This window comes from Callithrix jacchus, chromosome 15, assembly GCF_049354715.1.
Source record: "Callithrix jacchus isolate 240 chromosome 15, calJac240_pri, whole genome shotgun sequence".
Classification (NCBI taxonomy): domain Eukaryota; kingdom Metazoa; phylum Chordata; class Mammalia; order Primates; family Cebidae; genus Callithrix; species Callithrix jacchus.
The window spans coordinates 91,979,070-91,994,692 of record NC_133516.1 but is presented as its reverse complement, the minus strand read 5'-3'; the positions used below and the strand labels follow the sequence as shown (position 1 = coordinate 91,994,692).

General features: G+C 36.3%; 1 protein-coding gene across 34 annotated transcripts in view; it reads left to right on the top strand.

Annotated features, from left to right (window-relative positions):
* The window catches only part of ABI3BP (ABI family member 3 binding protein), a 263,790-nt gene that overhangs the window by 184,775 nt on the left and 63,392 nt on the right, over window positions 1-15,623 (top strand). For 25 of the 34 annotated variants that reach the window (XM_035274239.3, XM_078352229.1, XM_035274246.3 and 22 more), the window contains 9 exons: window positions 34-90; window positions 1,432-1,491; window positions 2,166-2,240; window positions 3,141-3,197; window positions 5,392-5,466; window positions 6,541-6,597; window positions 7,267-7,338; window positions 7,783-7,830; window positions 10,720-10,794. In XM_035274239.3, the coding sequence (XP_035130130.3) occupies window positions 34-90; window positions 1,432-1,491; window positions 2,166-2,240; window positions 3,141-3,197; window positions 5,392-5,466; window positions 6,541-6,597; window positions 7,267-7,338; window positions 7,783-7,830; window positions 10,720-10,794 (576 nt within the window). The remainder of the gene's footprint in view (window positions 1-33; window positions 91-1,431; window positions 1,492-2,165; window positions 2,241-3,140; window positions 3,198-5,391; window positions 5,467-6,540; window positions 6,598-7,266; window positions 7,339-7,782; window positions 7,831-10,719; window positions 10,795-15,623) is intronic. The other 9 variants (XM_054246102.2, XM_035274261.3, XM_078352230.1 and 6 more) reach the window with 3 other exon arrangements.

Here is a 15,623-nt window from a genome sequence, read left to right as displayed (position 1 = left end):
TTCACAAGTGTTGATTTCATTACTTTTCATTAGTTCCTGCTACAGATCTTGAACCTGTTACTCTCAGAACTGAAGCTCCAAAAACCATGGGTAATGAGAATGTGTGTCCTTCAAATAGTGCTTTTCCTGCTCATTGTCATGGAACAGTAGTCAGTCTCTTCTACATCATGAGATCATTCTGTCATCCTTTGTCATCGTTCCATTATAGTCTTTATCTTGAAATTATCCTAGACTCTATGTCAAATTATCAGTTGAATTTGAGAGAACTGTGCATGAACCACCATCAGGACATCAAACTGCTTTTAACTGTTCAGTGTTGTGTCCCGTGATCACGTACATGTGTTTAAACAGCACTAACCATTTCAAGCTGCATTTCAAACATGAATCTCTAGCTGTCCTTTATGGTGCTTATTCCTCAACAAATGTTGGGAAGGAAGCACAATGTTTCTTTGCTCATATTATTTTTATGACTTTTATTATATTAGGATCTATACAATATTTTTTGTTTCAAGGAATGTTTTTAGTAAATTGTCAAATTGTAAAATGTACGAAGTCTTGAAAGTTTTAATGTCAGGCTTCCATAATAGGATGGACTGACTCTTTATTCATCTCTATTAAGGTTTAACAGTTTCTTAACTTTTACTGAATCAGGGACTACGTTGAGATTTTGATAAGCACAGCTTATTAATTACATGGTGTTCTTTATGCTTTCATACATATGAATTCTTTATGGTACTCATAGTTATTTAAACAGTAGATAATGAGACATTTATCTCAACCTCTACAGAAGTGCAAGTAGACTGATAAATGCCTTTTTTTTTTTTTTTTTTTTTTGAGACGGAGTTTAGCTCTTGTTACCCAGGCTAGAGTGCAATGGCACGATCTCGGCTCACCGCAACCTCCGCCTCCTGGGTTCAGGCAATTCTCCTGCCTCAGCCTCCTGAGTAGCTGGGATTACAGGCACGCACCACCACGCCCAGCTAAATTTTTGTATTTTTAGTAAAGACAGGTTTCACCATGTTGACCAGGATGGTCTTGATCTCTGGATCTTGGGATCCACCTGCCTCGGCCTCCCAAAGTGCTGGGATTACAGGCTTGAGCCACCGTGCCTGGCCAATAAATGCCTTTTTCAGTACAGTTAGAAAAGCATATATTATGCAAATATGTAAAAAGCTTGTTGAACAGTCTTTCGCTAATGTGGAATCAGATAAGCATCTAGAAGAATGTCTTGCTGACCGTGTAGTGATACTAAGCTGAGTGCAATGCTGTCTTGCAAGTCTGTCTTATGAAACTAATTGGTACCTAGCTATGGTTTGGCCCAGTCTGCAAAAAATGAGTCTTACTTTTCTCTCAGTTCTGAAGCTTAAAAATTGACTTGTGAAATTAATATTCAAGTTAAATCTCTTGCTTTATTTTATTATTTTTGTCTAGTTGGTACTGCCGTCCTTGAACCTGACACTTTTAGAACCAAGCTTCCAGAAACAACGTTAGGTAATGATATTCTATGTTCCTGAAGAATTTTTCACTGCTTATCTTCAAGTCCATTCTGTCATGATCATAATCACATTATCAGCAGCTTTGTAGGACAATCTTGTCATCCTCTGCTGTCCTTCAACTTTATACTGCTTCTTTTTGAGAGGATTAACCTCTCAAAAGGCTAATTAGTGATCCTTAGTTATCTGTTATTTTCAAAAGCTGTACATGGACCTAATTCTCAGAGTTTACCATGTAATCTTGTTTGAATTTGTGTCATGTACTTTTGTCTAAACAGCATTCACGTCTAAAGCTAAATTTCAAACACAGTTGCTGGTGGCTATATCTTGTCTAGGCTGACTAAACTCTAACAGTTCTTATGGTATTATGGATTCTTTGGCATACTCAAAAGGTTTAGTGTGAGCCTAAGACTCTATCACCCAGAGTTTGGCTCTAGTGTTTGTTTTTAAAGTTAAAGATGTATGAGTCTCTTCACTTTTTGACTTGATTTTATATGTAAGTTGTCTCTCTTAAGAATTTTCAGTGGTTAAAAAAAATTAACAAAATAGAAAATATTTTCATCTTAAAAGATATGGGACTTAAATCTGAAGGAAATATGATATACCTTTAAAAACCTAAATTTTGTCTCCAAAGCCACCTGCACTAGAGTAATCCAGAGTTTCTTCCTTCAGCTCCTAAAGCACAACGGACACGTCGTCCACGTCCCAGACCTAAAACTACACCTGAAGTGTCTCAGACCAAATCGGGTAAATGTATGATTCCTTGGTTTAAGGAGCTGAGGAGCCTGAACCCTAGCAGGCTGTCCCAGTCAAGTCCCAAAGAAATGCCTGTGATGGGAATTAACAGTCATCATGTTCTCTAGGAATCAGGTTATTTGACATGGGTAGCAGCTGCTTCTCGTACAGAGCTGTCCAGGAGAACATGACTTGGGGATACTTGTGTGCCTGATCTCCTAAATGACTTGGTTTGGATGAAGTCTTACTCTCTTTAAATAGGTGTTTACAGCCAGATGGGCAGGTTATTCATGGGTATTCTTGGATATTCAGGGGCATTTATTGCTGTATCTTCATGGAAACACGTGTTCCATTTGCTATAGACATGATTACATAAATAGGCATTTTTTCAACTTCCAAGAAAGGCAATGAGTTACTTTCATATATATTTCTCTATATATTTTCATATTTATTGCCTAAACAAATTTCCAAAGCAAATATCCATACTAGTTAGAAACCCGTATACCTAGGAAAACCTCACGTGGATAATGTCAAGACTGTAGCAGATTTCAAAGGTTGTAACTGCCTTCCTTCTATGGTGCATTGTTCTGGCCAATGTGGCCAAATCTTCCAAAAGCAACTATATGCTTCCTGTCAATTCCAAAGTTTAAAAAATATATATGTATCATTTTCTGGGCATGGTGGCACATGCCTGTAATCCCAGTTACTCAGGAGGCTGAGGCATGAGAATCACTTGAGCCTAGGAGGTGAAGGTTGCGGTGAGCTGAGATCGTGCCATTGCACTCCAGCCTGGGCAACAGGAGCGAAACTCTGTCTCAAAAAAAAAAAAAAAAAGTAAAAGAAAACTTGAGGGTGTTCTTTTAAAAAAATGTGTTTAAGCGTTCTTGTATTCATGTTGTTGCTTTTGGTTAGTTTCTGTTACAGGCTTTGAACCTGTTCTTAGTTCTGATGCTCCAGGAACAACATTTGGTAATGATTTTTGTGACTCTCATTAAATGCTTTTTATTGCTGTTTATAACCCCACTTGAGCACTGTCATGGCCAGAGCTGCTTCCGCTTCCTGCGATGCTGCTGTTATTCCATTCTACACTTCGTTTAAAAATCGTCAGGGGTCTTAATTCAAGTGTTACCTGTTGTTTTTCACAGACGTCCCTGGACCCAGTGAAGGACGCTATCTGTCAGGAAACTCTCTTTAAAAATGCACCGTATGATTCAGTGATAAATATGAGGTCCAGATTGGTATTTAGTATTTATAGATCTAAATACTCTTCCATTTGTTATTTAGATCTGTAAAGTAACAACAATTAAGTACCATGAACTCCCTTTGAGTAACTTCGTTTCTATAAAATCTGTCTTCTTCTCATTATTCTCTTCCTATCTTAAGGAATAAGGTGTCCGTGTTACATTAGCATAAAAAGTAGTTTTTCCCTGAAAGTTCCAGGCTCCTCAGCCATTGATGAGCTTGACCACTCTTCTTCACCACAGTTTAGCAATGGCTTTTAATCTCTGCTAAGTAGGAATCCCTCTGAATGTCTATGCATGTTCAGTATTTATTTCTTTAATCACTTCATATGTGATTTTGGTCTCTAAAGGAACACTTAGTGATAATCAGAAACAAAGTAGTAATTTTTTAATTTAGAAAATAAACTCAAAAAAAATGTTATAAAAAACATAGGTCTACATACGATGCTTTCCATGATTTCCAGACCTACAAACACCATAGCGACCCAAGATTGTCATCTTGTAGTTCCAGAAACAGAAAGGAGGATGAATACGGGTTATTCTATCTCTCAGACCTTAAACTCCCTAAAGCCTCTCATTTGAAGTAAGAAAAACCTGTGCTTTAGGTTTTAGAAGGTTTAAGGAGTCCATCTAGCCCATTACAGTTCAATCACAGGAATGACAATAAGCTTGAACATCTTCCCATTTCTGTGCCTTCTGAGAGAAAAGGCACTTACAGTGGTCAACAGCTGGACAGTTACAGGGGCCATCATTAGGTCCATAGCTCAGGGAGATCTATGCAGTGGCAAAATTCATGGTGTGCCCCACATAAGGACTGTATCTGACAAAGGATGGATCTTATAAAGTCCTCTTAATCCATTTCATTCATCTCTTTCTCACTGGTGCTGCTACTTTTGCTTAAGAAAATAATCATTTCCTCATTCTTTGTGTACCCAGCACCGTATTAGCAGTTGAGTGGGGTGGAATATGGAGCAGAGGTAGAACCCAAAAGAAAAGACATAGTTTACCTCTTAAACCACAAACTAACTGTGAAGAAAACCTAAGGTTTTCTTAGATACAGTTTTCTAGATACAGCGCAGTTTCCTCATATGAAAACTGCTTGTTTAATTGAGTAGTAAAACAGAAAATATTTACACGAGTCAAGGAACAATGTAGGCTGCTGACAGAGTAGTTGGGCTTTGAAGTAATTATAGGATTTGGATTAGAGGGTGGAAGAGTGGGAACAGCACAAAAAACAAGTGTCAACACTTGTTAAGGGTGGCTAAGGAGATGGTGAAACTAAACTATAGAACAAAATGCTCCTAGATGAGATTCAACATTTTCTTACTGTTGCTATCATGAAATCAGCTATGCCGCTCTTAGCTCTTGTGGGAACTGAGTTTCAGACACAGTAGTCCATGAGAACTTAATTCTCTAAATAGGTTCCTGCCTTTTTAGAAGGACACTTTGAATCAGGAGTCAGCAGTTTTGGGTTTTTTTTCTGTGAAAACTTAAACAGTAACTAGTTTAGAATTTGTAGGCCATTCAGTTTCTGTTACAACTACTCAATTGTGCTGTTTTAGCTTGAAGGCAACCAAAGCTGATACATAAATGTGTCCAGAACCGTTTTAGTTCACGATATGGCTGTGTTCCAATAAAACTTTATTTGAATTGCATACCATTTTCACATGTCATGAAATATCACTTTTCATTTTTTCCCAACACTTAATGTGAGAACCATTATTGGCTCACAAGCCAGGCAGAGGGCTAGACTCGGAAGGGCTATAGTTTGGGGACTTCTGCTTTAAATAGGGCACATTCTGCATGGCTCTCCATAACCTCATGATTTTCAGGGCCTGTGTCTTTTAGTTCATTGCTATCTCTGTCTAAAATCTATGAAATCACTTAAAATTATTTTTACAATTTAGACCCTCTTCTTTCAGCTCCCACTGAACTGCAAACTCTTATTTTGAAACCAGTGACATCGCCAAGCCTAGAAATGACACAAAGTCAACCGGGTAAATAGATTGATTTATCTGTCTGGGTATACTGTGTGCTTCAAGAGGCATACTGTAATCCTCTCTATTTCCAAAGATTAAAAAAGTGAAAAGGGAATACACATTTAATAACGATAAATATTGCATGGTGCTCTTTTTGTGATTACATATTGTTAAGTTAGTTATACATTAATATTGCTACTTGAATGTATAAAAAAACCTTTTATTGCATTTGCTCTGTATCATTCTAGAAAACAGTCACATCTCTGATTAAGTGGTTGACAAAACCACTTAGAAGAAATAATTTTATTCTTTATTCTTATGTTTTTCAACAGTTACGTGTTTGTGGCTCTCTTTAACAGTAAATTCAATTTTTGCTAAAAGAAGCACTAGTTCAGTTGTGACCATCAAGGAAAGAGAAATTTCTCACTTCAGTAAAAATAGTAAAACTTCTTCTTAAACAATGTGAGCCCTTCAAAACATACTGCCCTTCAAACTTGTAAACAGGCTGGGCATGGTAGCTCATGCCTATAATCCCAACACTTTGGGAGGTCAAGGTGGGTGGATCACAAGGTCAAGAGTTCTAGACTAGCCTGGCCAACATGGTGAAACCTCGTCTCTACTAAAAATACAAAAATTAGCCGACCATAGTAGGGCCTGCCTGTAGTCCCAGCTACTTGAGAGGCTGAGGCAGGAGAATTGCTTGAACCTGGGAGGCAGAGGTTGCAGTGAGCCGAGACCATGCCACTACACTCCAGCATGTAGTGCTGGGCGACTCTGTCTCAAATAAATAAATTAAACATTGGATCCTATTTCTTTTCTAGCATAGGATTGTAATTTATTTCCATCTGAGTGTCTTTTAATTAGATAAATGACATTTTGGTACTCACGTTGAATGTACAAAGTAGGTTGTTAATGGTAACCTACAGTAGTTATAATGTTGTGAATTCAGTTCAGTTATGAGAGCTTCTCTTAGTGTTAATAATGTTATTATCCTAACAGTTAACTAACTGAGCACTTACTGGATGCAAAGCATTTTTGTAAATACTTATAACCTATCCATGATCAACTGTACCTTTTTCTGTTTTTTACTAGTTTCTGGTGTTCTGGAATCAGTTACATTTAGCACTGAGTCACCAAAAGAGACTATAGGTAAAAAGATTCCCCAATGGGAAGTCAAACATACGTGCTTTTTCATCTCATTGCAAAAGTCATCTCTGGATGTCCTCATGCTTTGTGACATTTCATAGCCACCTGCTCCTTGCAGCTTGTCTACGCTCATCCAGTGGGTCTTGAATGTTGTTGTTGACAGCACATTGTGTTTATATCTGCTGTATTGCTATGCAAGTTTCATAATTTCCTTATTCTCACTTGAAATGAAAACGTTAACTTTTGAATTCTGATTGCTCTTTCAATATAAATGTGGACATATATGCACAACCTATTTTTCATTTTCATATCACTTTGAGGATTTATCCATGCTTTTGCTCTCCACGTACTCATTCTATGTGTGTTTCTTACTGGAATTCTTACATGAAAAAAAAAAATGGAAGGGGAATTATCTGTTTTGTTCCAGGTAGAATTGCTGTTGACTTCACCATATATTATGTATGGGGTATGTGTGTTTCCCATATAGCACACTGCCTTCATTTCTGCCCTCCTAAACTGGAGTTATCTTCAAAATCTACCTAAATATTAATTATTCTCAAGAATGAATCTGCTTAGGATAGCTCAGTTCTATCTTCAAATTAAATGGAGGGTTCTATTACAGTATGCTTTGGGCTGCCCATCACTAACCAGCAATTCCCATTTCTTCCCTAGCACCAGCCAAAACAGACTATGTATATCCCACTGCCAAAGCACCACTCTGGCCAGAGGAGTCAAAGACTGAAGGTAGCAAAGGTTTTTACCCTTTGATGCATTTATTCCACACATTCTAAATTAACGTCAGTTACATCCATGGAATATGAAAGTTCAAGCTGTGGTTCTTCATTTCTACAATTAAACAGATTTTGAAGAGCTATAGCTTCCAACATTCTTGAATTCCTAAAGTGATGATTGACTGTCTCTGAATACAGAAGTAAATTCCTGTCTGTCTGTTCAAGTCTAAAGGTTAAGGCATAGTAACATTTGAAACCCAGTTAATGACAGTTAAGACATATTAATTGGAGGGTTCGTGTTACAGAATAGGATTTTTCTCCTAATTCTTTTTTCCTGTCTATTGTCCTATCTGTAAAATTACGAGGCAAGTTCTTAACAAAATTTGCTATTCAAAAAAAATACTTTACAGCTTAATATCTTACAGTTTCTAAAATTGTTCTCTTTGTTTTGGTACAGTTGCGGAATCTATTACATATGTGTCTGAACCACCTGAGACCACACTAGGTAATATTCTGGTAGTCCAGCCCCATGTGCTTTCTGTCCTCATTGCCGCCACCACCTGAGAACCTCTGGGGGTCTCATTGTGAATTCATGTTACACCATCACTCTTTGCCATAGCAGTTACTTTTCTTTCAAGGCGCTCCTATCCATAACCACTGTCCAAAAATGTCTTTCTTTCAATTCAATTGTGTAACAAGACTTGGCTTTTTCTCCACATTGGTCAGCAGCACTGTTGAATCTAAAATACTTTTTTTCCTAACTCGGAACATTCTGCCAGCTTGGACTTGTGCTGAATGTTTCAGATCATGCTTCTTTGGTGTCATGATCCGTGTATACTTTGACCTAGCAACATACTTTCAATTAACACTCATCCCATCACGTTTATTTCTACGTGTGGCTTTTTCTCCATTCTTTAAGTGCAATTCAGTGCTGCTTAACTGACTCATGCTATAATACTTTAAAAATTCCTTTATCCCGTCATGATTCCTGTTGAATATATCTTTCTAGCCTTGTTGAGGTGAAGTCCTGTGAAATGAGGGTTTTAGAAGTTCTTTATAAGCTGCATCTGCAAGCTTTTCTTTAACCAAATGCATTATGAAGGAGTAGGAATGCTGTTTTGCTGCAGACTTGCAATTTTCTTTATTTTGAAAAGTCTATATTTTACCATCTGTTCTGTCAACTGTACTCAAAGTCTGTCAAGTGCTATAGTAACCAGTGTACTTTCCTTCAATTACCATAGAAACGTCTCCTCTGCCTTCTCAATCTGTAATCCTACCCAGCCCAGATGAGCCTCAGACTGAACCCAGTAAATACACTATTTGGTATTGTATGTCATATGGGAGGCGAGTGTTTGCAGAATGTCAGTGTGGTCACCTCAAGCCATCAGAGGCCCTGACTTTATCACTCTGCCCACAGTTTTTGATGCGTAATCCTACCTGTCTGATGTCCCACTATCATTGATAATTACTCAAATGGCAGGGTTGTTCTTTAGCATATGGTTGAAAACACCTCTCAGCTACTCTGCAAGTGCGTAGGAATAGGAATGCTTCTGGGGAAGAACATTTATATTCTGATTTTAATTCTGATTCATCTCCGTTTTACAAGTTCTGTGATCATGTAAAAAGTAATTTAAGCTTTCTACTTTGCTTTTGACATTAAAAGAAACCTCCAGAAACAGGTTTGACTGTGCAGTCCACATGGAAGGGGATGTACTGGCCAGTCACCTTGTAGTTACTGAGAACAACTCCTTTCTCCACTGCTTCGGCCATTTCACTGCATACAAATAAGAAAACCTGAAATCAAACCAATTAATTTGGCTTCTCATAAAGGTTTACATATTCGAGTTTGAAATGAATGAAAAATCATCAACATGAATATCTAAATGTGCCTCTTAATTATAAAAAAAATTATCTTAATAGCTATAGGTTTCAATGGAATAGAAAGTTATAAATAAGCCCAAACTCCTTTTTTGACTGTCATTAAATATTTTTATATGGCTCTGCTTCCAGGGGAGATGGGGATATTAAGTTTACTCATTGTCTGCTAAATATCCTACTAAATGTTTCCTGTAACTGTACAGTTTTTTAACCAAAAAAAAAAAAAAACTACATTGACTAAAATAATGGAATCTATCCGTTATACCAAACTTTTCCAAATTTTGTTCTTAATAACTATAGTTAATATTACTGGAATGTCTCCTTGCAATTAGTGCTATTAGTGATTCTTATCTCATTCTGTATCATTTTTCCTGGAATTGCTTCATGACATGCCTAACCTTCAGATGGTCTTTCTTATTTTCTGGGGAAAGTAAGTAGGACATCAGTTAGAACCTTAGCAAGTAGGGTAGTTGAGAATCAGAAAATCACAAACTATGAGAAACTCTAGAATCACAGAATTTTAAGATCGGGAGGCTTCTTAAAAATTGTGTCACTTTTGATGAAGAACCTGAGACTGTATACCCAGTGATTAGCAAAGGGAGCTCTAAATCCCTAAGTTCCAGGCTTCTAAACCAGGTCATCTCCAACATATATCAGTATTCATCTCTCTACAGGAAAGAAGATTCCACTGAAATCATTGTATACCTTGCATTTTTTCATTTAGTATCAGGAAGAAGATTCTGCAGACTCCTTCAGAAACTTCTGGTGTCAAATAACCCTTATTTTCAGCGAGTTTTTCTTAAGGCGTCTGACGTTGACCATGTTTCTCCTTATCTTTCTTTATCACACTTTAGTTCAACCAAATGAGGTATTTCCACAAGCTGCCACCTTGTATCTGATAGTTCTTTTCCTTCAGCAGGATAGATTTTTCACTTTTTTGGTAAAGAAAAAATTGATTTTTACACTGAATGCCCTAGAATTTCTTTAGGATTTGCCCAGCAAAGGAATAACTCTCCATAGAAAATATTCTTGGTGTTCAATTTCTCTTCCCCTATATAGCCAATTAAAACTGCATTTTCTTTAGTAAGATTCATGTTGCCCTTGGCAGTTGCTATTAAAATATATTATATTTTTGGAATATAATATGTTAACTTTGTTTTTTATTTAGAAAACATGTATTTGCATTTAAAATAGTACAATTAAGTATTCTGATAAAATTATGTGAACTTACAAGGATGAATTCTTGTTATTATGAAATTTATCTTCAAACTATTTAAAAGGTATTCGATGTCAATATTTCTGAAATCTCAAGTTTCATTGTGCCAGCTGAATATCTTAGATATCACTTGATGTGACTTTTGTTTTATAAAAAAGTCATCTTCCTATACTTTGCAGATCTTTAGGCGCATTCATTCTTGGGTATTGAGGTCGTCAGTCACTCAGTAAACATCTTTGAGCTTAGGTACTGTCATTCTTGAAGGGCTCACGATTTCCAAACCTGTATCCTTTCTTTTAGCTCCCAAGCAGACACCGCGTGCTTCTCCTAAGCCAAAAACATCCCCACGCCCAAGAATCCCACAAACACAACCAGGTAAATATATATTTTACATTTTAGCTTGAAAAGTTTGAGGTTAGTGGGATTATTCTAGCAAATTGTTTATTAATAGCTATGATAGCATATTGAGTCTTTAACACTTGTCAAACACGTCTTTCTCTATAACCTAATAAATATTTAAATTTATTTTTGGACTTGGTAAAAAAGTGCATCATTGGAAGAGCTTATTCCACAGAGCTTCCCTTAATGTTGTATTATTGAAGATAAGATGGATGTGAATGGCATTTCTTAGAAAAAGTAGCCTGCCTACTTCCTTTTCCTTTCCCAGCCTGAGACTACACTCCTGTTCCTTTCACTATTCCTGAATGTGCTTCCTTCTGCTAATCATCTAATTTAAAATTTTCATCAATATATGGCCTGTCTACAATAAATATCCAAAGTACACCCACCCAGGATACCAGGAAAGGAACCTTTGCTACCACTGATCTGGTCTAGGAAAGGAAAATGTGTAGCACCATCCCATTGTGATTGACCCAGGTAGTGATTCTGGATTCCCACCACAAATGTTGTACTCCTACCTCAGAATCTCTGCTGTTAAGTACTGTCATTCTTGTTTTTCTACAAGGGGGAAAAAAAAGCCCTGTAGTTTTAGGTGTGGTCTCCAATATCAATTGAGAGAAATGTTATCCATTATTAAATCTTCTATTTTGAAGGAAAATTTCACAAAAGTCATCATCTTACTCTGATGCTTTGTAATTTGAAATTTTGCAGTTTCTCAGATTTCACTGTTCTAAAATTATCTGGAAGTCTAACTGACCTATTTCTAGAGCTTAAGGTTTAGTTTTCTGTCTGACTCCTATGAGTAATGCTTTGTTTTATCAGTGTTCAGGCTACACCTTAGCACACCTTATGTGTTAAGCATAAGATTATTTTATGTTCCATATTCAGCTAATGATTTTAAATTTGCCTTATTTAGCATAATTGTAAATATATTATAATTATTTACTAAAACTTAGCTATAAAAATAATTTATTCTGATAATAAATATATGAAGGCAACATTCCCCCAAATAACATGAAATTTTAAATAACAATGATACATTTGAAACATTAACATACTAAAAGTCTCAGAAAAATAACTAATGATTAGTGAATAATAATGAATGGGGTAAAAAGATATCAAAGTTTTAAAAATATACCAAGTTATTAAATAGACCAAGTATATTAAATTTGTTATTATAATAGGAAACTAAAATCTGACTTTAAAAATCAACAGACAAAACTATATGAGAAGAAGCTCTTAGCTTGGATTTGAATGTAAAGCTGAGACCAAAGGAGAAAACCAATGGAAAGAAGTATTGGTATATTTCTAAAATATACCAAAAAGTAAAGAGCATCAACATAAAGAAGAATTTACATCAACGAATGGATAAAACAGCCAGTTAACATCAAATGGCAGTAACCCTAAATTTAAATCGACTAAATCCCCCAATTAAAAGATACAACCAAAACCTAACGGTATATCCAAAGATACACAAAGACTCAAAACAAAGGGTTGGAGAAAAATTTACCAACCAAATGGAGAGCAAAAATAAACAAACAAAAAGCAGAAGTTGCAATTCTCACATTTGATAAAATAGATTTCAAAGCAACAAAGATACAGTGGTAAAAGGATCAATGCAACAATAAGAGATCTTAATACCCAGATACATAAGACCCATAACGAGATTTAGACTCAACGAGACAGAAAATTAATAAGGATATCCAGGACTTCAACTCAGATCTGGAACAAGTAAACTCAATATTTACAGAGTTCTCCATTTTAAATACACAAAATATTGATCGGCCATTATTAATACCCATTTTTAGAATGAAGCAATATTCCTGTTCTCTCTCCCTCTTTTTCTTCCTCTTTCTTCCTCTCCTTCTCTCCTTTTTTTACTTTTCAACATCCTAGTTCCTCACCTCTACTCAATACATTCCTCTGAACACCTGATTCCTTGTGATTCTCCCATCCCACTGAAACCTCCAATCCATAAAAAAAAAAGTAATCAGTGAATCCACATTCCATAATCTTTTATTTCAGTGTTTTTCGTTTCCTGTGTATTGCATTTCCTCATAAAACCTGCAAGCACCCTTCATCTAGCTCTGTATCTCACTCACCTCTCTGATCATCACTTCAAAAAAAGAAAAAAGAAAAAAAAAAGATGTAATAAAATTAATTATAAAACTAAGTTTTAAAACACACTGCTCAGAAAATCAGAGGTTCACCATTGCTAACAGTGTGATTCCTATCCAATTAAAATTGCTCTGAAAATTTAAAAAAATAATAATAAATAAACAAATAAATAAATAAAAAGTTGAGGAAGCAGAGGCAGATGTATAGTTTTTTTGATTAAAGGAATGAGAGCAAGAGAGAGGGATTGTTTGAAGGTAAAGCCATGTCAAGGGAATAATGTTTTCGGGGAAATATGGGAGCATTTGAGCTGTTTTATAGGTAGAGGGGAAGTAACTCAGAGAGAAATGGAAACATGGACAAATAGAGAAAAATAGAAATAATGGAAAGTAAAAGGTGTCAAATGAGATGGAAGGGAGGATGGCCCAAGAAACTGGGAAAGCCAGCAGGTGGCTTTTGATGGGGCTTCCTCTCAGACCGGCCCTCATGGTACAAGGTTAGAATAAAGGAATAGAGAGTCTTGAGGTGAAAAGGTATGTAGCAAAGTAACATATGTTACTTTGCTAAGAGAATCGGTCTCTTTGTAGTCTATTGCTAGGGTAAACGTTATTGCAAACTTCATACTCTAACTTTATCAAAAGGAAACACGTTATTTTCTGACTCTATCTAAAGATTCATGCACATGCGTTTACACTAGTCTGTGATAGATATTGAACATTCCTACTTGTCTTGTGTTAGTTGGACTTTTCTTTGGAGTGACACGCTTTGTTCAAAAAGATTCGTTAGCATAAATGATATAAGTTGGTTAATATAATTAAAAGTATAATAAATATTCTTATAAAGAGATCAAAACTGCCTTCTCAGGAAGTTGTCATCATCATTTTCATTGATGAATTTCTCCCAACATGAAAGATAAAGGTTGTGGGGATCCTGCTCTAGTTCAGTCTACTATACGGAGGAATGCCACATAGGGAAAAAAGAAAAAAGAAACAACTTGAATTTCTTGGAGCTGTAGTTGGCCAAGTAGGAGAATGATTCATATTACTTTCCTGTAAATATTTCTATTTCTTTCCTTTCCACTGATTTCACCTGCTTTAGGAAGTCTGCTAAGGCAGTTTATTGAATCATCACTTCATGGTTGAAAAGAAAAGTGCCAGTTTTAGCAGCTGGAATCCACATTACCCCAGCCTAAATTCCTCAGTAAACTAGAGCAGCAGTGAGTAATGCATTTACAGGATGGCAGATTTATGAGCACCACATCTCTTCTCGGCTTCTCCTTTTCTTAATCCCGGGTCCTTTTTGCTTGGTCTAGTACTGTAACTAACTAGGGTATTTATAACTAAAGGCTGCTTTGAATGTTCATGGCCTTCACGGAGCTAAATCAAAGTGCCTTCTCCTTCGTCCTCAAGATAAACATTTTATTTCATTTATGGCTGGAAATTTCTCATATTTTACTATTTGAATCTCCCAAGAAACTACATGCAAAGGCAAAGTATTCACTATTGTGGTGGGTTTTCTCTACCTTATCAACCACTAATCTTTTTAAAGTTTCCTTTTTTAAGAAAATAAGCCATATTTTCAACTATGCTTGCATGTTACCTTTTAGCTCATAGAGGTTCTGGGTCAAGTTTCTGTTCAGTGTACCAGTTTTCACAACTGATATAGTTTTAAAGACTATATCTCAACCTGAGACTTGGAGGGGATATCTAAACTGTATTGGGGCAACATAAGCAAATATGAAGCAAATATGCATCTAAAGATCGCTTGGTCAGAGTAGTCAGTGAATATTTAGTTGAAAGGAGGCACTGGGACTACCATGGAGAATCAAAGGAATGAGAACAAGAAACCTCTACCCATGTGGTTAAGACAGTCCTCTCAGATAGGGAGATTCACAGGCTTATATTGACCAGTTTCTATGCCACCAGTGGGGCAGGCAGTGGCAATCACTCTAAGACCAAATTTCACTGATACATACCGGGCTAGTCTAAGAGCAGTTGTGGCATGCAAGTTAGATAAGATTCCCAAAAACAAGAAGAATAGATTGTTTATTTTATATGACCTATTTCTACACTAATGGTAAAGTGGTGCTTGGCCACCTCATGATAAAAACGTTTCCTTCATCTTTCTTCTGAGGCAAGATTCTAGCCTGAATCACAATTTTTTCCCCAGTATCATATAAGATACAAGGAAATTACACTGCTTGACAAAAAGATACTGGTGTGTATGAAAGGTGTAGTGTGGTAGGAAAACCTTTCATTGAGAGAGTAGAGCCGGGTAGGGCCTCCTTGTGGGGAGACTGAGTTGAAGTACTTTACACTATTTGTGGAATGAGATTTTGTTATAGAAATCTGGTACTAACAATAGGCAAATCACCCTACTATTTTCCGCACTGAGAAATGTGATACCAGGTTTCCAATCTACTGTTTTATTTTGCTAAAATAGCATACAAGCATTAAAGAAGATCCTGGATTTCAGGGACTGCGTATGAGTTGGCCTACTGATCAGCTGACATTTTTGTCTTTTGCTTTCATATGCTTATGTGAAGCATGCTTGACACCTAATATACCGGAAGCTGTGTCACTAAAGTAGACAAAAATGGCAACAGCTGTCATTTACTATGTAACAAGCACTGTCATTAACTTTACATGTGATATCTTCTAATGACTGGCTGATTCCTTTTGCTTCATTTT